A 24,700-nucleotide genomic window follows, 5' to 3' on the forward strand; every position below is an offset into this window, starting at 1 on the left:
CAAAATTTCTCTTTGTCCCTCAGGCTACTTGGAATTCAATGGCCCTGTGAAACAACAAAGCTGCTCATATTGTTGTTTCCATGGGATTTCCAGTAGGAAATTGAAGTAAGAGTAAGTATCTTTTTAAAAAATGCAAATACACAGACATGCCATTTAATCTGTGAGAATAAATTATCCCAGTGTGCAAGAAAATCTTCTCTCTTTTGTCACCTGCAGTAGGAACCGACCCAAAATCTTCGGCCTTATCCTAAGGTTGGTGGAAGGAAGGTTGAGTCCCAGAAGACAGTGAGAAAGCATCTCTTGCATGGTAGTTGATTGTCTGTTGCTAACTAATCCCCAGGCTGTGTCTGTGTTGCCCAGGAAAATCTCCAGAGACCTTCCTCTATGTAGGGACAACGTTTTTCCCTTGCACTTTCTATGTTTTGTATGCACAAAGGACACTGCGAAAAAGGGCAGAAGATTTACTGTGCCAGAATACAACTGGCAGGGTTTTTATCACCGTCCTTGCCTGCTTTTCCTATTCACTGAATTAATGAGGGATTATTCCAAAGCATTTTCAAGTTGGTTGGGTAATTAATTATTTCCCTGTTTAAAACACCATCGATCTTTCGAATACCATGGGTGGTTTGTGTGAGTGCATTCCAACTAGGCGATGGGCAGTGGTGATTAAAAGAAAAGGATTTGGGTAAGAAGGAAAGGACATATTTTAAACTTGTTCTTTCCAAGTCAAACCTTATTGTTTCACCTTGAGGCAATCGGGCCCAAAATGGGACTTTTGCATCTCTTAAACCCCTGAATACATTACGCCGATGGTCCTAACTTAATGGACCCCAATTCACTTTGGAATTATTCTTTGGAACGAACTGGTTGGTCACCACTGTTGATTTTCTACATTAACTTAGTTCAGGAGTGGCAAACTCAAGGCCTGTGGGCCACATTCAGCCTGCCTCTGGCCTGCGGGGCCATCCTGGAAATGGCGAGGGACCGATCCATGGTGCCTCTGCTGGCGAAAAGGGGCTCCTGAGCTCCGTTTCAAGCTGCGACGGCCTCCTGCAACCATCTGCCAATGAAAATGGAGCTCATGCAGCCCTCCCAAGCTCCGTTTTCACTGGCAGAGGGTTGCAAAAGGTCATTGCAGCTGGAAACGGAGCTCGGGAGCCTGTTTTCACTTGCAGAGCTCTCGGACCACCACAGCACGTGCCCATGACATGAGTGACATCGAGCTGACCATGCCTACTCTGGCCACACACACCCCAGCCCTCCGAGGTCAAACACAACTCTGATGTGGCCCTCAGTGAAATCAAGTTTGACACCCCTGACTTAGCTCATTTGTATGATCTTGTTGGATAGGAGGAACTGCATTCCCTTCCGAGTTTATTCCTCACGAGAAGGGTATCTTTGGCATCATCTGGTTTTTCTACAAAGGAATCATTGAAACAGAAGACAGCCGTGAATCTGATTCTACCATTTATGGAATGAGAGAACAGGCATTGCATTCTGCGGCGCCATCAGATTGGTTTCCAAGAACTGCAGAGAAGATTGACAGACAATCCCTGGGCAGCAGAGACTTGGCATTACTTGCAATTATTCTGGGTTCCATTGCATTCCATAGAGACAATATCCTTGGTCAATATATGTGAGAGTGCCTCACTTTAGATATCTAAGTTAAAAAGGCATAAGAACAGTATGACACCGAGGAAGACTACAGATTGTCCTTGACTTATGACTGTAATTAAGCTTAGAATTACAGTCATACGTTTTTGCAGTCATTCAACAGGTCACCAGGATGTTATGATAATTTTTGCAGGGGCTATTGATGCTGAAGATCCTAAACAAATCCTTTTTTGGCCAATGGGTGTTTGGATAAATCAGAAGTAAATGCTGGGAACCAGCAAAAAATAAATAAATGAAGAAAATGGTGGTCATGATACTGCAGGATGCTACAAATGGCCATAAAGGTGCGTTGCAGTTGCTGTCAGGCACAAGAAACCGGGAACCAGGATACAGTTCAAAAGTACTACAAGTTTATTTCATTCTATCTACAAACAAAAATCTGCACTACTAATGGTCAAGGCAAATTGGCAGGAGATAAGGGTTAACAGAATTCAAGCGGGGGTGGTGGCTGGGCATAGGTCTCTTGTGGGAGCATAGTGACTCTAAACTGATGATGTATTTGACCCCACCCTTGCCCTTGGCCTGGTCACCACTTACAATTGCACGACCATAGTGTGTGTGATGACCTGGAGCGCGGCACAAAGGCAACACAGTCACATAAGTAATAAGAGTTCCTTTAATACCTCCAACTTTGCCCCCAATATCCAGGTTACCTTCGGCTGAAGAAAAAACTCTTCCGGGAACAGTCTTTAAGTGGAGGAAATTCAGCCTGAAAACAAAATACATACAAACTGTAAATAAAAATCCACACAGCAATTAATTGGACAGGGCAGGATAAGAAATTGCAGAGTTGAAAGGCCAGCAAAACACACTCAGTTGGGAAGACGCCAGGAACCCAGGTAAGCCTCGACCATACCAGATAATTCATGATTAACTTCCCTTTTTAAACACTGTGTTCCCAGCTGCAGCCAATGAAGAGAATCAGGGCCCTTTCCTCCCCCGTAAGCCACGCAACCCATGTTGCTCTGTTCTCCGTTCCTCCCTGTGTGCCCTAGAATGAAGAGGAGGTGGTCCTGGGTCTTCCTCTGAATTCCCTCTCCCTTGCTCTACCTCTTCCCTGCTTTGCCCAGCCGGACTTTGCCCTTCCCCAATTTCTTCCCCAGCCAATGGAGCCACACTCCCGCTCCCTGTCAGCTGCTTGGCCTCCCCCTCCAAATCAGATTCTGACAGGGGCATGGCAGTGTTTGTGTTTGTGTGGGAGGGACTGTCATGACTTCAAAATTGGGCTGTAAGTAGCTTTTGGGGTGTTCATCATAACTTGGAATGATTGCTATGCAACCAGTTGTAAATCAAGGACAATCTGTATTGATTAGGGCTGTGCAATGCTGCCAGTTAGAAAGCCTCAGAGCTCGCATAGGCAGTCATGTTGTACCTGCCCTTTCCCCAAACATGGGATTATACTGGAGCTGCAATGTGGAGTTGGGCAATACTGGGGAACGATGTAGCTGTTTTAAGGAGTTGTAGAGAGGTGTTCGATTTGGGCCGCAGGCCCTCTGAAATACTTTTGGGGAATTAAATCATTGCATTGCACAACAGGGTGTCTGTAGAGTACAATTAAAACAAGTCAAGATGATGGCTGTCACATTGTGATCAAAGCAATGCTCATAAAAAGGGGGTGGAGCTTTGATTGTATTATCATGGCACACCTTGACTGTTGTGACTACACCTAGTGGACCTTCTGGCTGTTGAGACACTAACAAACACATGTTAGTCCCCAAACCCTTTGTCTTTATTTCAACGGCTGTGAATTTTATTCATTCATAGCCCGTAATGAGTCTCAAACAGTTTGTAGATAGTTCCATGGAAATCTGCCAAAGTCCTTCAGGATAAGTCTCATAAGCATGCACCTTTATCTTCCTTGAAATGCTGCCAACGACTAAATTTCCAATTAGTTATACAAGGCCAAACGGAGCACAAATTCATCACAGAGCTTCAGGTTTCAAACCAACCAGTATGAACAAAGTTGCTTCCTGCAAAGGTTTGTGTCCCTTTGCTCCTCCTTTATGACTTATGGGAGGGCCAATCACCTCCAAGCTTTACTCTTTTTGTCTTAATTGCTCTTGCCTTCTGGCAGTTCTGTGCATGCGTGCACTGGGAACTGGCTCCCCTTGTTCCTCTGCCTCACTATTGCCAGATTCTGGAGGCTCCGGAATCAGCACGTAACTTCCAGATGGCCCTGGCCTCATCTCTGTATCAGACACAGGACCATCGTCTGAGTTCTCCCCAGACTCCTGGACTGGCCCATGTTCCTCCCTAATGTCCGACTCTGCTGCCATCTCCGCAGGCTGCCAGTGGACCACAACACCAGCTGCATAGCCATACTCTTCACACAGATCAGCAGGATGAATTCTCAACAAGTTTGAGGCAGTCTTGCATGCTACCAATGGAGTGAGGAGATGTATCCTCAAACATTCTCCTATGGTACTCTTAACCACTGGGTAATATTTTTGTACAAGATCATTTGCTAATATCCCATGATGTTACTTACTTTTCTGACACCTTGCCAACAATGCCAACATTTGTTCTCTTTTCAGGGCATGAATTTAACTAGCTGTATTGTAGTGTGTTTGTTGGTAACTAGGTTAGGGATTATCTGGACAAGTCTGGTGTTGAGTTCTTTCTAACCACAGTTATTGGATACCTGAAATGACAACTCAGATACTGATCAAATTGACATGAGAAATGTCTAATTCCTCTCTAAAGCAGAGATTTTTAAGTAACTGTCCCTTCAGGTGTATTTTGAATTATTTTAGGACCTGGGGCTTCTTCAGAACAGCATAGAAATATGACACTATTGTGGATAAGGATCTCTATTATTGCTTCTCATGTCTACTTGTTACAGCTTTTTCTTTATATTCATGCAATTGTTTCATTTTCTCATATGGATCTACAATATTTGAGATTTCATACTTTGAACCAATAGTTTCTAAGAACTTTAGAATACGATATGATATGATCCATCAGTATTTGATCAGCATTTAAAAATAGCATTTTGTTTTAATAAGATTGAACTGATTTTTCAACGAGTGACAGCTCATAATCACAATCAACAATAACAAATAATACAAAGATAACCTTAGGAAGCATAGTTTTGTAATAAGTATAAGATTATATTTTCCCACAAATCTGATATCTCAGCAAGTTTAAAATGTGGGGATTCCCCAACTGGCTGGCTAGGAAGTCCTAGGAGATGAAGTTGACACATCTTAAACTTGGTTCTGGGAGATGCAATGGTACCAAAAAGAATGAGTACCGAACAATTTTTTCCCATAAGGAATAATGTAGTGAGTCACAAGGCAGACAATACCAACAAGTTTTAGCTTTTGTGTTGAGTACCAAACAAACAAGTACTGGGACAAACTTTTTGCGTCAAAATTCATTGAGTATCGTATTTGATGAGTTTCAAACAGGGGTGGGATTCTACCGGTTCTGTCCACCTCTGTCCACCACCAATTGTTCTGAAGAGAACCAGTTCTGTGTCTGCTGCTATTTGGCCCACCTGCCCTCCCGGGCTCTTACCTGTCCTTTATTTCCTGCTTTTTCAACCTCAACTTTTCTAACCACTGCATACCCGCATGCAGCACTGCTCAGCTGTCCAGGAAATTGCACTCGTGTGACTCGTGCATGCGCGCGCGATGCAGAGCAACAGAACTGGTAGTTATACTGGTCGGATCCCATCCCTGGTTTCAAAGCAGTTGAGTACCAAGGTATCATCATAAGTAGGGGTGGGTTTCTACCGGTTCTGTCCACCTCTGTAGAACCGGTAGCTCTGAAGAGCAGCAGACATAGAACCGGTTCTATGTCTGCTGATGTTTTTGCCCACCCGCCTGCCCGAGGCTCTTACCTGACCTTTATTTCCTAATTTTTTTCAACTTCAGTTGCCGTGCGAGGCACAGCTGCAGTTAAAAAAGCAGGAAAAAAGGGCTTTTTGAAAGGCTGCTTCTCTGCACGCAGCATGCTGATGACGATTTACAGGCGGGCACCGGCAGCATGCAGGGAAGCACATCGTAAATCACCGAACCTCGTAAATGACCAAACGGGTAGTTAACCCTGCCTGTAAGTGTGTCATTGTGTGATGACATCATGGAAACCCGGAAAACCCTGAATGTATATTTTAATTTCCTTCATTTAATTATTATTTCTTAACTTTAACCAAGATGCGGAGGTGGCCTTGAAGACAATATGCAGAAGGTATTAGCAGAATTTTCTCCAGAAAACAGGAAAGTATGAGAAAGAAACTCAAAATTGCCTTGTCTTGAGTCTTTTTGATAGAACAGGAAGGGCTGAATAAGTCTCTGAATATTTTTTTTTCATGCATACATGCCCATTTAACTTAGTAGAATTAAATTTGGCCACATTATTCTTTTATGTCAACTGAACCCTATGAGAAACGTAGCCCTTGAGTTTAGGATAGCAATGGTTGGCTCTTAACTAGAAAAAGTCTTTTAAATGTTTTAATTCCCTTATGCTATTGTGGCAATACAGGTTTTAAAAAATTGCTTTTTAGCCTGCAAACCCTTATCATCCACATTTCATGGAGATAGCAAATTATTTCTTCTCCATAAGTGCACTAACGTGCCTATTGTCTCTGTCATTGTATTTTTATTCTTTTATTCTTGTTCTCGTTTTGATTTGACAAATTCTAATAAACGATATGGCCAAAACGTCACTTGTTTTGACTTGCTTCAATCACACCAGAGTGGCTGTTATCTTCACACACCTTGCAGACATCCCTGATATTTTCAGTCTTTCGAGCAAAGGAACTGCAGCACATTTTCTAACCTTTTATCATCAAGAATTGCCAAGCAACCAAAAGGGATCCTTTAGGATGATTTCCCCACCAAAACCATTACTGAATTTTTTAAAGAACCTCTATCTTATTGGCGTTATTGTGATTTGCTTTTAAAAAAAACCTTTCTTGCAATAAAAACTGCCAAGCAGATTAATACTTCCAGACGATTATCTATTTTTAAATTTCTCCTTTTAAGTGTTAATATCATGGTTGGAATTATTGTTAAATTATTCTTGCAAATAACCAGTTACCTAATTCATCATAATGAGAAAGAAAATATTGGTATTTAGTGCCAGATTGTATAATAATTATACATTAATTAATTTGTTCTGGACACTATTTTATTTTTTTGAATATATTGATAAATAATTCCTAGAAATTACAGGTAGCCCTCAACTTGTGACCACAATTGAGCCCAAAATTCATGTTGCCAAGCAAGACAGTTGTTAAGTGAGTTTTGTCCCATTTTATGACCTTTCTTACCACAAATGTTAAGTAAATCACTGCAGAAGTTAAATTATTAATCCAGTTGTTAAATGAATCTGGTTTCCCCATTGATTTTGCTTCTCAGAAAGCTGCAGAAGCTGATCCGACGGCCTCAGGACACTGCAACCATCATAAGGATGATGGTTGCCAAGTACCTGAATTTTCATCACATGATCAAAACATGCTGCAACGGTCGTACATGTGAAAAATGGTCATAACTCATCTTTTTGAGTGCTGTTGTAATTTTGAACGGTCCTTCAATGAATAGTTGTTGGGCAAGGACTACCTGTATTTCAAAATATCTTTTTAAAAATAATGTGATTAAAAATTGCCACTTCAGTGTATCAAATGCTTTAGCATCTGAAGAAATTATAGTGATTTTAAGTTATTGTTTTTAATGTGTTATGACAGAGGGTCTCCAAACTTGGAAACTTTAAGACTGATGAACTTGCTGGCTGGAGAATTCTGGGAGTTGAAGTCCACCAGTCTTAAAGTTGCCAAGTTTGGGGACCCCTGTGTTATGGTCTACGATATTCATATTCATAGTTTTAATCAATCTTCATTAGATATGAGCAGTCTTTCTACAAAAATAGCCTTTGAGCAGCATGCAAAGGATCATGTCTCCAAATTGGTGGGACCAAGTTAAAGAAATGGTTTGAGCTATGACAAAAATTTAATTTAATTTAATTGGATTTAAATAAAATAAATTATATAACTTTTATATAATTCCTTTCCTCTTTTGCCTCAATAAAATTTATCGTTTGGTGGAAACTTTGAATTCTACATCCTTTGTAGAATAAGATTATTGTCTCACTAAAAACTCAGACTTTGAACTCATCTTATATTTTATTTATTTATGAATTGGTTTTATTTATAAAATTAATTCACTGCCCATCTCACCATTGCACAACTAATATTTTGGCGCAACTCCTAGGAACAGGTCTGTACTTGGTTAGTTTATATTAGTTTATGTTTTCCTTCTAAAAAACCCATTTTCTGTTTTTTTAATGTTTTGATATTATTTGTGAAATTTTCTATGACTGGATATTGTTTTTCCTTGAGAATTCAATAGAATAATGAAATTCAGGGCAGTCAAAAACTGCCGGCCCATGGGCCAGATGTGTCACATGTTGGCCACACCCATGCCCAATTTAACAAAGGGGTAAAAAGTCAGTTCTGACCATATGAGTTTGACACCCCTGAATTCGATAAGAGAATATTCTTTTAACTATGAATAATCCTAAACTTACCACCTTTCATTTAGTGACCATCCAGAGTCATAACAGCACTGAAAAAAGTGACCTGACCAGTTTTCAAGGCTTATGTGATGACCTGGGGCGTCCCTTTATTATCTCCAACTTTGCCCCCAATGTCCAGGTTACCTTCTGGCTGGAGAAAAATTCTCCCAGGAACAGCCTTTGATTGCAGAGAATCAAGTCCAAAACGTGGTCAACACAAACTGTAACTTAAAGTCCAATCAAGCCAAATTGAAGTAATTAGTTTTTCAGGGCAGGAGCAAGAATTTCAGACTTGAAGGCATGGCAAAACTCAGATGTTTGGGAAGATGCCAGGGACACAGATAAGCAATGATAGCACAAGATAAAGTCATGTTTGCTCCCCGCAGCCTGCCTTTCTTATCAACTGTGTTCCCAGGTGTGGCTAATGAAGGGAATCAGGGCCCTTTCCTCCCCCACACAACCCACGTTGCTCTCTTCTCCATTCCTCCCTGCGTGCCTAGGATGAAGAGAGGGGGTGGGCCTGGGTCTTCCTCTGAACTCTCTCTCCCTTGTTCTACCTCTCTCCTCCTCTGCCCAGCCAGACTTTGCCCTTCCCCAATTTCTTCCCCAGCCAATGGAGCCACACTCTCACTCCCTGTCAGCTGTTTGGTTTCCTCCTCGGATTCAGATTCCGACAGGGGCATGACAGCTTATGCCATTGAAGCATCCTCATGGTCACGTGATCAAAATTTGGATACTTGGAAACTGGCATGTATTTATGATGGTTGCAGTGTCCTGGGGTCATGCATTTGCCTTATGTGACCTTCTGATAAGCAAAACCAATGGGGAAGCCAGAGCCACTTAACAACCGTGTTACTAACTTAACAACTGTAATGATTCACTTCACAACTGTGGCAAAAATAGGTCATAAAACAGAGCAAAATTTACTTAACAACTGCCTGGCTTAGCAATGAAAATTTCATTGTTCAGTTATGGTCGCAAGTCAAGGATTACCTAAATTTGATTATTCTTTTTTTAAAACCAGGCTCTGACTATATGATCTTCCCTAACATTAAAAGGTTTAAAAACTTAAGCCAGGGGTCTTCAACCTGGGAGTTGAAGTCCACAAGTCTTAAAGTTGGAGGAATTCTGGGAGTTGGAATCCACAAGTCTTAAAGTTGGAGGAATTCTGGGAGCTGGAGTCCACAAGTCTTAAAGTTGGAGGAATTCTGGGAGTTGAAGTCCATAAGTCTTAAAGTTGGAGGAATTCTGGGAGTTGAAGTCCACAAGTCTTAAAGTTGGAGGAATTCTGGGAGTTGAAGTCTATAAGTCTTAAAGTTGGAGGAATTCTGGGAGTTGAAGTCCACAAGTCTTAAAGTTGGAGGAATTCTGGGAGTTGAAATCCACAAGTCTTAAAGTTGGAGGAATTCTGGGAGTTGGAATCCACAAGTCTTAAAGTTGGAGGAATTCTGGGAGTTGAAGTCCATAAGTCTTAAAGTTGGAGGAATTCTGGGAGTTGGAGTCCACAAGTCTTAAAGTTGGAGAAATTCTGGGAGTTGAAATCCACAAGTCTTAAAGTTGGAGGAATTCTGGGAGTTGGAATCCACAAGTCTTAAAGTTGGAGGAATTCTGGGAGTTGGAGGAATTCTGGGAGTTGGAGTCCACAAGTCTTAAAGTTGGAGGAATTCTGGGAGTTGGAGTCCCCAAGTCTTAAAGTTGGAGGAATTCTGGGAGTGGAAGTCCACAAGTCTTAAAGTTGGAGGAATTTTGGGAGTTGGAATCCACAAGTCTTAAAGTTGGAGGAATTCTGGGAGTTGCAGTCCATAATTCTTAAAGTTGGAGGAATTCTGGGAGTTGAAGTCCACAAGTTTTAAAGTTGACGAGGTTGGAGCCCCGTGATTTAAGCCATGTTTATAAATATAAAAGAGTTAAAATCCTTTTGTCTTCACGACAAGGCTTAGATAAAAGGACGCGAGGGGAGGAGATGAAGCTGTGACGCTTGCTTCATCTCTTTCTTCCCGCTTCTCTGGGCATCTTTGCAGAATATAATGGGCTGAAGGAAGAAGCTGAGGAACTGGAGGAAGAGACAGAACCAAGACAAAGGCCGGATAAAAGAAATCCAAATGTCATGAGGAAACATCTCAGGTAAGACTTTCTAGTTCTTTTGAAGGTCAAGAGAGGGAGGTGGGAAACACATTCAGACTTACAAGATTCTATTACCACAACTTACAACAGGTAGTCCTCGACTTACAACAGTTCATTTAGTGACCATTAAATTCACTTAACAGCTGGATTACTCATTTTAACAATGTGATGACCTGGGAAGCAGCACACATGTAACAAATTCCTAAACGTAAATTCCTTTAATGCCTCCAACTTGGCCCCACTGTTCAATTGTTCTCAGTTGGAGATTCAACTCTTTCCAAAATAGTCTCCAAAAGAAAGAAATACAGTCCAAACTTGAAGAACAGATAACGGAGAAATAAAAAACCAAAACAAACCGCACTGAAGGAATTTCCATGACAGACCAGGATAATTAATTATGAACTTCAAGAAGATAACAAGGCACAGTCCGCTGGAAGGACACCAGCCAAAATAAACTTCAGCCAGAAATGAAACACACTTTGCTTCTAGTAATGCTGTGTTTTAAACACCCCTCCTATATACTATTCCCCCCACCTGCAGCCAATGAGGGGGATCATGGCTGCTTCCTGTCCTGTAAGCCATGTTGTTCCCTTCTCCGTTCCTTCCTGCATGCCCTAGGATGAAGAGGGGATGGGCCTGGGTCTTCCTCTGACTGCCCAGCCGACCTCTGCCCTTCCTCAGCCTCCTCCACAACCTCCGGAGCCACACTTCCATTCCCTGTCGGCTGTTCTTCCTCTCCCTCCGAGTCAGTCTCCCCCAGGGGCATGACAAACAACTGTGGTGATTCGATTTACCAGTGTGGCAAAAAAAGGTTATAAAATGGGGCAGAGTCCACTTAACTCCTTCCCTTAGCAACATAAAGTTTGGGGTCTCTTGTGGTTGTAAGTCAAGGAACTACCTGTACTAAGTTTAATATTAGCATGCATGATTTTACTAATCGTGGCTTCCTAATCTGGACTGTCCTGAAGGATACTGACATAGAAGGATCTGTGTTGCATTCCCATTGCTAACTAACCTCGATCATTTTCTGCCATTCAGTTTGAGATATCTTGTTCTTTTTTGGGACACTGGATTCCAGGGTGGAAACTTCCACTGAAGGCAACTGAGATGCTTCAATCAATCCAGAAGATTGTCTTCTTATTCAATGTTCATGTTCCACTTTGGCAGAATTACAACTCTTAGCAACTACATGAATCTAATTTATATGTAAACCACATCTCTATGATGATTGTCCCTAACCGGGTCCTCTAGGATTTCCAAAACTTCACCCATGACCACCGCTTACCTCCTTGTTATTTAGATCTACCACTGTACTTGCTCAAGTAATACCTAATATTTTAATATTACTAGGTACCATTTTAAGTTATTCTTGAAAGCTATTTAATCTTAAATATTATTTTAGGTGAATTATAGCAAATTATACAATGTCTCATAGATTTTAAATGTAAAGATGGAGGCCTAATTTCTAGCTTTATAGTTAATGGTTAATTCCCTGCCCCAGGAGACCTTATACTATTCTGGACAAATGAAGGTTCAATCTTTTCTTTAAAACCTCCAGGAATGGAGTACCCACAACTTCTAGAGGGAAGTCATGCTATGATTTAATTGTTCTCATTGTCAGGAAATTTATCCTTAGATTTAGGTTGGACATCTCCTTGGTAAGTTTCTGTCCTTTACTTCATGTCCTTCCCTCAGCTGCTTTGCTTCTCTGTGACAGCTCCTCAACTATTTGAAGACTGTTATAATATCACCCTTACTCCTTCTCTTTGTTCGTCTAGATCAGGGGTCACCAAACTTGGCAACTTTAAGACTTGTGGACTTCAACTCCCAGATTTCTCCAGCCACAGATGGCTGGTATGCAGCAGGTTCTGACCAGTTCTGGAGAACTGGTAGTGGAAATTATGAGTAGTTCAGAGAATCGGCAAATACCACCTCTGACTGGCCCCGCCCCCATCTATTCTCTCCCTCCCATTGAGTCCCAGCTGATTGGCTGGGTCTTCTTTTGTTGCCCTGCACAGGAGAACAGAGCTGGAAAGCAGGTTAGTGGGGTGGGGAGGGAATGGGATTTTGCAGTATCCTTCCCCCAGGAGTGGGGTGGGAGTGGAGATTTTACAGTATCCTTCCTCTGCCACGCCCACCAAGCCATGCCATGCCACACCCACCAAGCCACGCTCACAGAACCGGTAAACATTGTTGAATCCCACCACTGTCCAGCTATGCTGGCTGGAGAATTCTGGGAGTTGAAGTCCACAAGTCTTAAAGTTGCCAAGTTTGGAGACCCCTGGTCTAGACATACACAGTTCTTGCAACCATTCATCATATATTTTATCCTCCGGTATCCTAATTATCTTTGTTGCTCTTCTCTGCACTCTTTCTAGAGTCTCAACATCTTTTTGTATCCTGGTGACCAAAACTGGATGTAGTATCCCAAGTGTTGTCTTACCAAAGCAGTAGAAAGTAGTAGCACTTCATGTAGTCTTGATATGATCCCTCTGTTGAGGCAGCCTAGGACTGCATCAAAATATGGCAGCGAGCATCGGAAATTTCCCCTCCCGTTCCTTTCCCTCTCCTTGTCAGCAGTAAATGGTTGCTGTTGTATGGGAAGAAACCTGAGACTGTCACAGAAAGATGAACATGAAGATGACATGACTGCAACAGCAGCCCAGGAGCCCAGGAGCAACCAGTAGCATTGAAACAGCCATGCCTTTCATTCCCTCAGGAATCATGGATCCCAGATTTTAGGTGCATTCTGCTCGATAGGCCATTAGTGCCTTTCTTCAAAAATTGTTGCCCTAGGATGCAATGTTTCAACCAAATGAAAAGTCAGATGAGAATTTTAGTAGTGCATAGATTTCACGGAATTCATGAATGCTCAGTTATTTGCTTTGTGATGTTGCATCATTCACCTCTTTTATTTATTTGCTTTGTAATGTTGGTTCATGCACCTTTTGCACAGATTCATATTTTGGAAAGTTTTATTTAAACATTTAAGAATTTATTTAAATAAAAGAAATAAAAAGATTAAAAATAGATTTCTCTTTTTTCTTTCAAAAATGAGCACCTTCGGAGGTTTGAACGAATGGCATGGGGAGAAAGATTAAATTCCCCTTGTGCTGGAGACATGAGCTGAATCCTTTCTCCCAAACACTTATTTTTTTTAAAAATAGATGGCAGATGTGATTACAGATCTCTGAAAAATGGGGTTATTTTTTTTTGCCTTGAGTCAATTTTCAGTTTTAATACTTGGTTACAGCTAAAGGCACAATATTAAACTATTCTAAGTAGAAAAATCTGTGTATTAAAAACGACACAAGAATTCACATTTAAGCCTTTGCCCCAGAGACAAATCCTCTCATTTGCCTTGCAAATTTGTACAGCACTATTTTTCATCACTGAATTGACACTTGTATTGTACAATTTCAGATATTCCCTGGCCTCTCCTCTTACAATAAATAGAAACGATGTCAGTTATATGACTGAGGACTGTTTAATAAAATCCCTGAAAAATCAGAATACTGGGAGGGCAAAAGTTATCTCGAGAACATCTAGATTAAGTCTCTCCATAACAGGAAATGACTTTTTATGCCTCTGTTACTTTCCCCCCAGTAGATTAGCTGATAACTAGCTTTTGTTGTTCCCAAAAACAGAGTCTGTTCTAATGGCTGAATTAAATGGTCTATCATGCCTCGTGCCAATACAATCAACTAAAGATGTGAGAACATGGATCTCCTTCCCATTTTGGCAGAATGACCTACTGGCAATCTGACTATGAAGTCGTGATTGGGTTCATTTGTAAAAGTAGGGATGTACATACCTGGTTTTGCACATGTAATAGTTAGTTAGCACGACTTACACTTGTGCCTGCTATTTTGGAACTAGGACTTAAGGCACAACTGAAGAAATAGAAAGTCACAGACCCATAAGGGCTGAAAGCAGGTGAGGAGGGAAGAAGTTGTCAAGCTAGAGAGAATCTTTATGTTGAACTGATGTCTTTCAATCTCAAGACTGGGACAAAATGGCCAAATTTCCACTAAGTCTAAAAGGCAGAAGACATATAAGTTAAACCCTGCAACTGAATCATCAACCGACTTGATTTCTGGGTTCTGCAACAGGCATATCCTCTTGTCTATATATGGCTTCCAGGTCTCTGCCATAAAGAAGCTTATTTGGCTATTGCTTGTCTGTGAGCTTCTGCTGCAAACAAGCTCCTAAATATGGCCTTGAGGTCTGAAGAGCTGATTGCTTTTGCTACAGCATGGTATTTGACAACTGTATGGTTTCTGAATTCACAGTTGGGAGTGGCGCATCAGCCATGATTTCCACAGTTCCACTTATGCTACCTAGTCCAATTTGAAGTCTATCGGATGTTTTGGAATCCAATTTCCAGAACAATGTTAGCCAACTTGGATGATGGGAGATAGTATCCAGCTCGTTTATTGAGCACAACTTTAGGGAAGGCTGAAATTATGAATTCTCAATGTAGAATTTCTATCTAGTGAGCATCAATTCATTCTAGCTCAACCTTCTGCTGTGGAGATTATCCATATATTCAGATAATATTTAGGCTACTTTACATTAAAGTAACAGATGAAAGATACAATACAAGTATCTTTTGCCTTAAGGGTAGCAGGTACAGATAAGCTAGCTCATGTTTGAGTAAAGAACTAAAGGTATTTGGTGAAAACCCAAAGAAAGAATATATGATGCATTCCCTAATTTCTTAGCAAATCTCTCTTTTATCCTCTCACTTCCCAAAATAAAAGCAAGATATTTTGGGGGGTATTTGGATAATTGGCTCCATTCTGAAGTACAGTTTCTAGTAAACAAAGTCTTTCCGAGGCTAACAGTGAAACATCGCTCAATTATTTCCCTCAATTTGCTGTTTAACTTCTCTTCTGATGTTGCTGCTGTTAATTATCACTTAAGTGATGGCTTCAGAACAGAGGTTCAGAAATCATGGAAAGTCCCCAGACATGTCACTGTGAACTTACTGGCTTATCCACATTCAGTGGGGGAAAAAACCCAGCAAGATACTGTAATATACAACCATGCGAAAGTCAGGAAGCCTTTTCCATTTGCTTGCTCTGCTTTTGGTTTTTGCAACTAGGCAGAAGTTGGGCAGAGCTTAGACTAGCTTTCATGAAAGAGATTTTAACGCAGGGCTCCCCAAACTTGGCCACTTTTAAGAGTTGCTGGCTGAGGAATTCTGGGAGTCGAAGTCCACCACTCTTAAAGTTGTTAAGTTTGGAGAGCCCTGTTTTAATGCATTACGTAATGCGATCCGCAAAAGTTTAGGCCTTTAAATATCAGAAACAGTGGACCAGACTCCTTTCATTTTCACCCAGTGGGTGTCTTTCCGTTACACTGAGAAAACAACTCCCAGAATTCTCAGTTAGCTTGCTATTCTGGTTTCAGAAAGCTAGCTTAAGGGCACATTGGACAAATGGGCCTCGGAAACCCTTTTCCCCACAAACTACTACGCACCTTTTCTAACCTTTCCAAATAGTTAAGAGGTGGAATGCAGCTTTCCCCCTCGAAGTGAACATTTCTGCCTATTCATGGATGGACTCAATCACCAAATTTCCCCAGTCGGCATGGCTGGCTGGAGAATTTTGAGGCTTGAAGAAATCCATTCACCTTTAAGTTGCCAAGGTTGGGAAACTCTGGTCTGACCTTTGAGTTCGCTTTGGGAAAGTTGAGCTGGGAAAGTGAGAGAAGGTGGAGAAGGGAAAGAGCAGCAGGTGTATGGTGTGCGCGTGCCTTTGGCGAGGGTGGGAAACCGAAGCCCATCTATCCAACTTGAGGGCAACTCCCCCTCCCTCTCCTCCCCTCCCCTCCCCACGAGTCCTTGTTTTCTTCAAGGTTGGTGTGTAAACAGGGGCGTCTGTGCGGGCGCGCGCCTGTGCGGGCGCGCGTGGCGGGAGAGAAAGGTGCCAAGAGGCGGCTTCGCAGCGCTGGGTAGGTATGGCAGGAGCAGCAGCTGTTCCCCTGGGCGCTTCTGAAAAGCAGACAGATGTAGGCGCTCGACATATGGTCTCACAAATCACGCTCCCTGGCTAATGGCCCCTCGCCTCGCCTCGGGCTTGAGAAAGGCGGGGGTGGGGGGGTGGGAGACGCCGGGGGTGGGGGGGGGGCGGAGGGGGTTGAGGAAAGGGAAGCGCTGAGAAGTTCTCCGGGCGCAACAGGTGTCCCGGCGGTCCTCCGCACCTTTCCGTTGGGCTCCTCTCAAAAGGGTCCGTTTGTCAAACGCTGAATAGGGGAGAGGCGGCGGGCCCCGGGTGCGCGCGCGCAAGGAGAGAGAGGCCAAACGGGAAAGGGGGTCTTGCGAATACAAAGCCCCCCCCCCGCCCCGGTCTGACTCTCCATCCCTTGTCTCGCTTGGTGCCCGTCTGCGGGAACCTCTTTCCTTTCCCAAGGGAGTTGGCGTGCGCCTTGAGTTTGGCCCCCAAAGTGACATATGGCGGGCCTCTTACCTCTCCAAAATTTATTCTTATTCTAACAATACAACATGAGCTCCGAAAGGTTTGGAGGGTCCTCTGGAAATCCAGAGGGTCGGGGTTTTGAGGTTTTTTTTGCACGTGTGCGCGCGCGTGTGCACCCGCCGGTCTCTGATTGACAAACCAAACAGTACCAGTTGGTCGCGGGCAGCCTTGCAAGTCAGAGTCCAGATTGCCCCAACCCTTCCCCGACGCCTGGCAGGCGAAAAGTAGGATGCTCCGCTCCTCTAGTTACCATATGCTTTCAATAAAATAAGACAAATAGGACCGAGCGATTAGGATTGCCGTAAACCTGTTGTAAAGTAGCAGAAGGGAGGCCAATGTAAACGCCAGAAGGGTCCCAACTGGAAGGGCCATTTCCAGCCAAGCAGGCCTGCAAGCTGCCCGGACAGGTGTGAGGAAGAAACCAAGGCAGCCCCCACCTCACCCCGGTCAATTTTTATCACGTTTGTGGTCATATTGCTCTTGTTATGCTAACTGTGAGTAAACAGAAGCGACCGGCCAGTTGTGGCAATTGGAAGGAAGTTATCAGAAAATGGCACAAAGGGAGGGGTGTCGAGGCGGGCGAGAAGGTGCTCTAACAATAAAGTTGCCTGCTTTTTTTTCTGAGCAGGTGATGGCTGCCCCCAGCCTCATGATTAATGTTTCCCCGAAGCACTCCACTTGGCAAACTCCTGCCATTATTTATTAAACGAAATCTATTTATTATTATTTTAGCAAACAGTGCGGGCCAGGTGGGGCTTTCTTCTCCCTCGTTAGCCTTTGTTTGGAGGACGTTTGAAGTGGGCAGTCTGAGGGGTTGGTAACTCGCTCGCCAGATTTTTTTTGTCATCCATTTGCGAGCTAGTAGAAAAATCTGTCCGGGCTATTCAGTCCCTCCGCCGCTCTCCTTGGCTGCGGATCTAAAAGGACACAGAAAAATTCGAGAGGGAGAAAAGGCCACTTCCCATCTCCCTCCGGTGGGGAAAAAAAACACACACACACAAAAAAGACGGCAACTCTTTCATACCTCTCTTTTGAAGAAGAAAAAAAGGACAGGAGCAGAGAACCGAACGGCTGTCGCCAGATGCACCAGGCTCCCGTCTCTCGGCGCCTCTTCCCTTGCGCCTTTGGAGACAGCCGTGCGTAAAAGGACGTCCGCTCCCCCCACCCACCCACCTGGTTGCCCAGCGCCTCAGGGGAGCCGAGGACGGGCTTGAGTCCCCCAGCTGGCAAAAGGGAAGGAGCTGTTTCAGCCCCACCACTTTCCCCCAGAGGGATCCGCCGCCATTCCCAGCAGGGATTGCCGCGGCTCATGCCAACGCCCTCAGGAATGGCTTTGGTGCAGAAAGTGCGGGTGACCTAGGAGAGCCGCCAGCAACCCGCCTTTGGGGGATGGTGCAGATTCCCACCCCATTCCAATCCCAGCTGTAGGCATCCCTCTGACCCTCGGAAGGGTCTTCCAGGGGGATCATTCATTACCCCCGCTGGAAAAACTGACCGAAGGCTCGGCCATTTTCTCAGTGTCGGAAGTGCAATTGCGCACAGTTCCGAAGTCATTTTTGCGCACTGAAGTGTTTCCTCCCTTTCTTTCGTTCGGGGCATTTCTCTTCAGAGAAAAGACTTGTTAGACCTTAGACTTCCCTAGTATCAGCATTCCCTGCTAATGGCCACTTTCCGGGTGCTCTGGAGACTGGACGATGTCCCCTTTGGCAACGATTGCAGAGATAAGGGAGAAGGAGTTGTGGAAACGTCCTCCAGTCCTTTATTTTACAAGAGAACTAGAACGCAGGGGTCTTGGGAGGGGGTGGGTGGGTGCAGGAGAGTTTCCTTCTTGGCCATTACTGAAATGAAACCCTGGATTCTTTATTTGTGGAGGGGCTCCAAAGAGGTGTTAGCACATCCCACCCAGCCTTTTCTAACCCAGGTGGGTGAGGAACTGCAACTTTCATCTCTTCCCAGCTAAGCAGCCCTACGCTGGTGTGGATAATAAGAGTTGAACTTCCTCCGTTTGGTGGGCACCTGGTTGGAGAACGATGGCTATTAGGGGTGTTAGGTATAGGGGTGACTCCACATCCCAGATGGCTGAAACCAGTGTGCATAAAGGAGAGCCAACTGTGGCACCTTTAATCCTATGTTTTCCAGTCCACAACAACACCGTCTTGTGCTCCTGGTTGCATCTTTTGATTGTGGCCCTGTGCCAATGCCTTTGTTTCACTCCTACATGCCTATCACTACAAATACTTCCTGACAGCTCCCAGCCTGCTCCCAGGTAGATCTCTCTGCCCCCCCCCTCCCCCCTTCAGCCACAGGCAGTCTATGCAAAACTCACTCTAGCGGTTGCTTTTACTACGAGCCAAGAGGAGAGGAGGAGGGAGGGAAAGAAAGACAGCAGATAGTTAAATAAGGGAAGGGCGTAAACACGAAGCCACAAATTAAGTCATATGGAGAATTGAATGTGTATGTGGGGGGACAGGGCTTGAACCATCTTCCCAATAAAACCATCCATTTTCTAGAATATAAACGGAAAAGAATTAAAACCAGAAGGAAATTTAGTGGATTAGATGTGAACATTGATCCACTCCCCACCACATTTCTTGCTAAAACTTTTCTACCCTGAGCTGAACAGAAAGGCAGCTACCAAAATAATAAACAGAGGTGAAATGATTTTTTTCAACTGCTTATTTTTCATGGTTAGGAAGATGCTTCAACCTCAACTTAATTGGACTTTTTGTTTAATATTACCATGAACATTGGAATAGCTTTGCATTGTAATAGAACAGATTCCTTGCTATTGCATCTTTCTGCAGTAAAAGTGTAAAAGCAGAGTGTCAGGCTTTTGCTTTCAAAGTTGCTTCTGTGGGCTTTGTTGTCACAATTCCAGTGTCTCCTAAAATAATATGCGAAATGAACTTACCACTATGGATCCGGGTTATTACTTTAGATTTCTTAAAACTCAAACGGAAGCTATAGAATGGAATATATTTATGAAACATTTGCTTTTTGTATACTAAAATAATGCTGTTGAAAGGTGTGAATTTTCTTGGCAACAACAGGGCACACCATTCCTTCCATCCCAAAACAACCATGATATTGGACTTGGCTTTAAAGCTTAAGTGAGCTCTGCTAAATATCAACCCTTTATAAGAATGGGCCACAAGAGTGAATGTAGCCAATTCCTTGAAGTAATCTCTTAGTAATTATGAACTGATAAACTTGCCAATGTCATTTGAAAGTTAGTAGTTTCGGAGTTATTATCACCTTGGGACATATTAGTCCAACACATCTGGAGGGTTCTAGACCTAGAAGAACGACTTAAATGAAATTCAGGGTTTAAAGTATTTCCCCCTTAATTTCACTTAAATATATTTGCTTAACAAACTCCAAAAGCTTCCTTTGTTTGGCAAATGCTGTCTGTGGTAAATAATTCAATGGAGATGTTGGCATTCGCTCCAGTGGCTGCCCTTCATGCTGCATCTTGTAGTGGTGTTGCACCTTTACAGCCAGACTATTTGTGGGACCACCTTTCTCTCATTACCTCTGCTCACCTCTCCAAAACTAGCACGGAGGATAAAGTTCCAAGTTCCTTCTGGCAAACAACGTAATCTTGATGGAGCCTTGAGTTGTGCCTTCTCAGTGGCGCCATCTGCTCTAACAAACAGAACTGCCTTGGATAGTTGGGTGGTTCTGGGTTGCTTTCACAAGGCCCTGAAGGAGTTTGGGTCAGAATAGGTGAGCTTGCTGCTGTTCATGTGTGTATGTGAGAGAGGGAGGGGCAGAAAGGGAGAGACAGAGAGAGAGGGGGGGAGAAGAATTGGGGCATTACTTTATCTGGTGGCATTGGAGATTGCATATATTGCAGTTTTTATGCTTTTAATTCTTACATGTTGCCCAGAGTCACCTGTGGGAGATGGGCAGCTCTATAGAACAAATAAATTATGACTAACATTTCAAATTGTGACTCCAACCTAAGAAAGTGGTTTTAAGATTTCTGTGTTTCTTCATGCACTTCACAGATGCCGTGGAGAGAGAAAGACTGAAATGGAGGTCTGCTTCCCTAAGCTCCTCCTTGGACGGATAGGATAAAATTATGTCAGATTTGCTCTAGTCCCGTGGTTAAGGCTTCAGACTAGAAACGAGGAGACTGAATTCTAGTCCTGCCTTAGACATGAAAGCGACCTGACTTCTTTGTCGTCACCCCTCTCAGAAGAAGCGGGAAAATAGGAAGGGAAAGGAGTATTAGCTGTGTTTAGGTGGGATTTTTAAAAAAATCGAATCAAGTGAATAAATAAAAAAGAGTCTTGATAATGTCAATTTCTTTTTGCCCAACTTTTTTTTAATCTTTATTTCTCTACCCCATAGAAAGATACCACTGATACTTTTATGCCTTATTCCAAAATTCAGAAGTATCCTTAGGAATGGAGACAGGGCCTATCTAAGGACACTCTTCACAAAGAAGCCTCACCCAAGAGAATTTGCTTCAGAAGGTGTTTTGTTTCAGGATGATCCTTTTTAGCATTTGGTTCTTGTTTCTCAAAAGAAAGAAGTCCAGGGCACCGTGGATCCATCATGGAATTCTCTGCCACAAGATGTGATGATGACCGTCACTCTCTTAACGGGAAAACGATTCGATAATGGACCAAAAACGGGACTAAGGTCTCTTATGTAAGTGTAGAGCAACAACGTTATGATTATTGTGACAAACAATAAAGGCAAGCAACTGCCTGGTGCTTAAATGTGTTTCCCAGCGAAACCATTCAAGTTATCAGATTAGAGGAATTTTTAGTAGCGTTTTCAGTCCGCAGTCTTGACCTCCAAAGTAAGTACTCATTTGGCCACCTACAAATGGGAGATGTAGTTCACATATTTACATTTGTGCGGCGTGATGGTGGTGCACCAAATCGGAGAAGCTGGGACAAGTGTGCATGATTGTGAGAGGGGAAAGAATCAGGATTTTTGGACAGGAAAGCTGTGAGTCTTTTAAGCATTGGCAACTTTAAGCCTGGAGGACTTCAACTCCCAGAATTCCCCAGCCAGCTGGCTGGGGAATTCTGGGAGTTGAAGTCCGTCAGGCTTAAAGTCGCCAAGGTTGGAGATCCGTTTCATAATAAGGAAGCAGACGCTGGTTATGCCTTCCTCGGCCACAGAGTCGTGACTTTGTCCCCCTCTTCCAGGGTAACCAACCTCACAAGGCCGTTGTCCCGCGGGCAGCATTAGGGAGAGGAAAGAGGAAGAAACCCCACTGGAAAGGGGAATCTGAGGGCCATGGAAAAAAAGGCCTAACAAATCCTTCGCGCGTCACTCAGGAAGAAACGCTTGGGGGGAGGGCGGGGGGCAAGGGAGGTAAAAGTTGCCCTCAGTGACGATAGGCGCGCGGGATAAAATGGGGGGGGGAGAGGGGGGCTGAAACCTGCATCTCAAAACCCGCCCGGCAGTCCCAGGACGCGGCCGCCTCTCCAAAAGGACAACGCTGCGCTCTTTTTGCGCGCGCCCGAGGCGCCAGGCGGCCCGGCATTACAACTGAGGCGAAAAAGGCGGTTTTACCCCCACCCTCACCCTCACGGGAGGGTTGCTGGGGCCGCCGCCCAGCCAAGGGGCTCGCGTGGCTGGGGCGAGCCGCCGCCGCCTTCTGATTGGCTTCCCTCGGGCGGCTAGAAGCCGGCACGCTCCCGGCCGGTCTGATAAGCTCAAGCGTGCCAAAAAGCGGGCAGGCGTGGCGAGGGGCCGGAGGGAGGGGACAACCCCCATCTCCATGCCGCCCAAAGGGGGAAATCCCGCACTGGGTCAGAGCGCCATATATATATACATATATAGGAGCCCCGCGGCAGGCGTGTGCCCAACCCGCAGCCTGCCTCTCCTGCCGTCGGGGAAGGCGCGCTCCTCTCCTCTCTCTCGCCTTCCAGCCTGGGCTTCTTTCCTAGGCAGAGCTTCGGCGTCGGCTGAGGTAAGCAGAGGCAGCCGCCGCCGCCGCCTCTCGGCGGAGATGCTGTAACTCTTCGAAGGCTCGTCTTCCCGCGGCGGGCAGCAGAGGCGCCCTGTGAGAGAAGCAACCCGACTCCCAAGGGCCGAGGGGAGAGAGTCTTAAGGGCCGAACCTTCGCCTTCGGGGAAGGGAGGCCCGGGGAGCCTCCCGCCTTCCTTGGCGGGTCTTTCCCCTTCCCGGCGCGCGCGCGGGCCAAGGGGCCCTTTTAGCCGGGTGGTGGTGGTGTCGTCCCCGGACAGCGCCTCGCGCTTTTCTAACGGGGCCTCCGCCCTCTCCGCTCTCCCCTCAGGATGCCTCCTCAGACGGCCTCTTCGCCAGCCTCGCGGGAGTCGAGCGAGGGAGGGACGCCCTCCTGGGCCACCTCGGACGACGACGACGACGACGCCTTCGCCTCCTCCTCTCCCTCACGCGCCGCCGCCGCGGCCCGCCCGCCCGCCTCTCCCGGTCCGGGCCTGCTTGTCCCGGAGGGCGCGGGGGAGCGGTCGGCCCGCGGCGGAGCGCCCTGCGAGGGAGGCAGCTCCTCCAAGGCCAGAAGCCGTCGAGGCCGCGGCAAGGGCAAGGGCGACGGTCTCGGGGTGAGCAGGGCCAAGCGGAGCCGCCGCATGAAGGCCAACGACCGCGAGCGCAACCGGATGCACAACCTGAACTCGGCCCTGGACGCTCTGCGCGGCGTCCTGCCCTCCTTCCCCGACGACGCCAAGCTGACCAAGATCGAGACGCTCCGCTTCGCCCACAATTACATCTGGGCGCTCACCGAGACCCTCCGCCTGGCCGACCAGAGCGCGCTGGCCCGACCGAGCCAGGAGGCCGCCGCTTTCCCAGCGCTGGACGGCTGCGGTGGCAACCCCGAAGGCAACCCCGTCGCCTGGCTCTGTCCGTGGGACTCGCCCGGCTCGCAAGGGAGCAGCCTCAGCCCGAGTGACTCTGCGGAGGAGGCGCGCCCTTTTCGCCCGCCCTGTCTCAAGCTCCCGATCCAGGCGGCCTTTCCGGACTTCGTCTGAACCCCGTGCCCGCCTTGCGCACGAGGTCGAGCCACGGCCGGGATCCCGGGCGACTCTGGTGGTTGCTGCGCTCACAGGGCTGCCGGGGAGGAGAGGAGAATCCCTCCCTTCAGAGTCTTATTAGCCTTTTGCCTTAAATAGGAAGCCTCTGACCACTTCCCTGCACTTTTCCCCCAAGGTCCTTCCTCTCCCGGAGAAAGACGCCAGCACTTAATGCAGGGCTGATAGAAAGAATTGGGATTCAGTGCCACAGGGGTTCCTTCCCTGGTGTGATTGAACCATAAAACCTGGCTGTCTGATTTGAGATATCGACTGCCTGCCTGCCTGCCAATAACAGGTTCTGGGATTCAGCTGCTTGGCTACTTGGCTGTTAAAATACTACAACAGCATTTCTCTAGTATGATGTCCACTGCAGCTGAAAACTTTTGGAGTATCCTTAAATGACTCAGTGACGTTGTCTTTTGAAGCTGCTTTTGCCAAGACTTTTGCTAGTGTAGGTTCCAGACGAATTGGTCCTTCTGGGATGTCTAGGGAGGAGGGAGGAAGAACAGGAAAATCTGCTTTAAACCCAGCTCTTAAGTCAGTCAGGCATAGACTCTCCTGGAAACCCTGGGATGAAGTTTTGTCACACTTTGCTAATTAAGGTCTTCTAAATATTTGGAGTATATCTCCCTCGGAAAGGTCGCCTCACTTTATGTTGCGTATGTCGAGCTGTGCAAGCCTATTCAGGCACACATGCCGGTGAGTTTAATGAGACACATTTTGAGATAACTCTATAAAGAATTGCAACCCTCCCTCCCTCCTAATACCTGCCTTTCTCAAGTTACAGTGATTTCCATCTTTGAGAGTTGTCCAGGTGATACAAGAGCACTTTTGAAACCATTTGTGTGAACACCCTGCTAAGAATGTAAGGTGGAAGCACACTCC

General features: G+C 45.3%; 1 protein-coding gene across 1 annotated transcript; it reads left to right on the forward strand.

The window, feature by feature from the left end:
- The first annotated feature begins 23,062 nt into the window (after window positions 1-23,062).
- Window positions 23,063-23,773, forward strand: NEUROG3 (neurogenin 3). The gene has a single exon (XM_026713529.2). The coding sequence runs from the start codon at window positions 23,063-23,065 to the stop codon at window positions 23,771-23,773; it is 711 nt and encodes a 236-aa protein (XP_026569314.2).
- Window positions 23,774-24,700: the final 927 nt, after the last annotated feature.

Source organism: Pseudonaja textilis, chromosome 4, assembly GCF_049901715.1.
Source record: "Pseudonaja textilis isolate UNSWEBS1 chromosome 4, rPseTex1.2, whole genome shotgun sequence".
In the NCBI taxonomy this organism is placed as follows: Eukaryota; Metazoa; Chordata; class Lepidosauria; order Squamata; family Elapidae; genus Pseudonaja; species Pseudonaja textilis.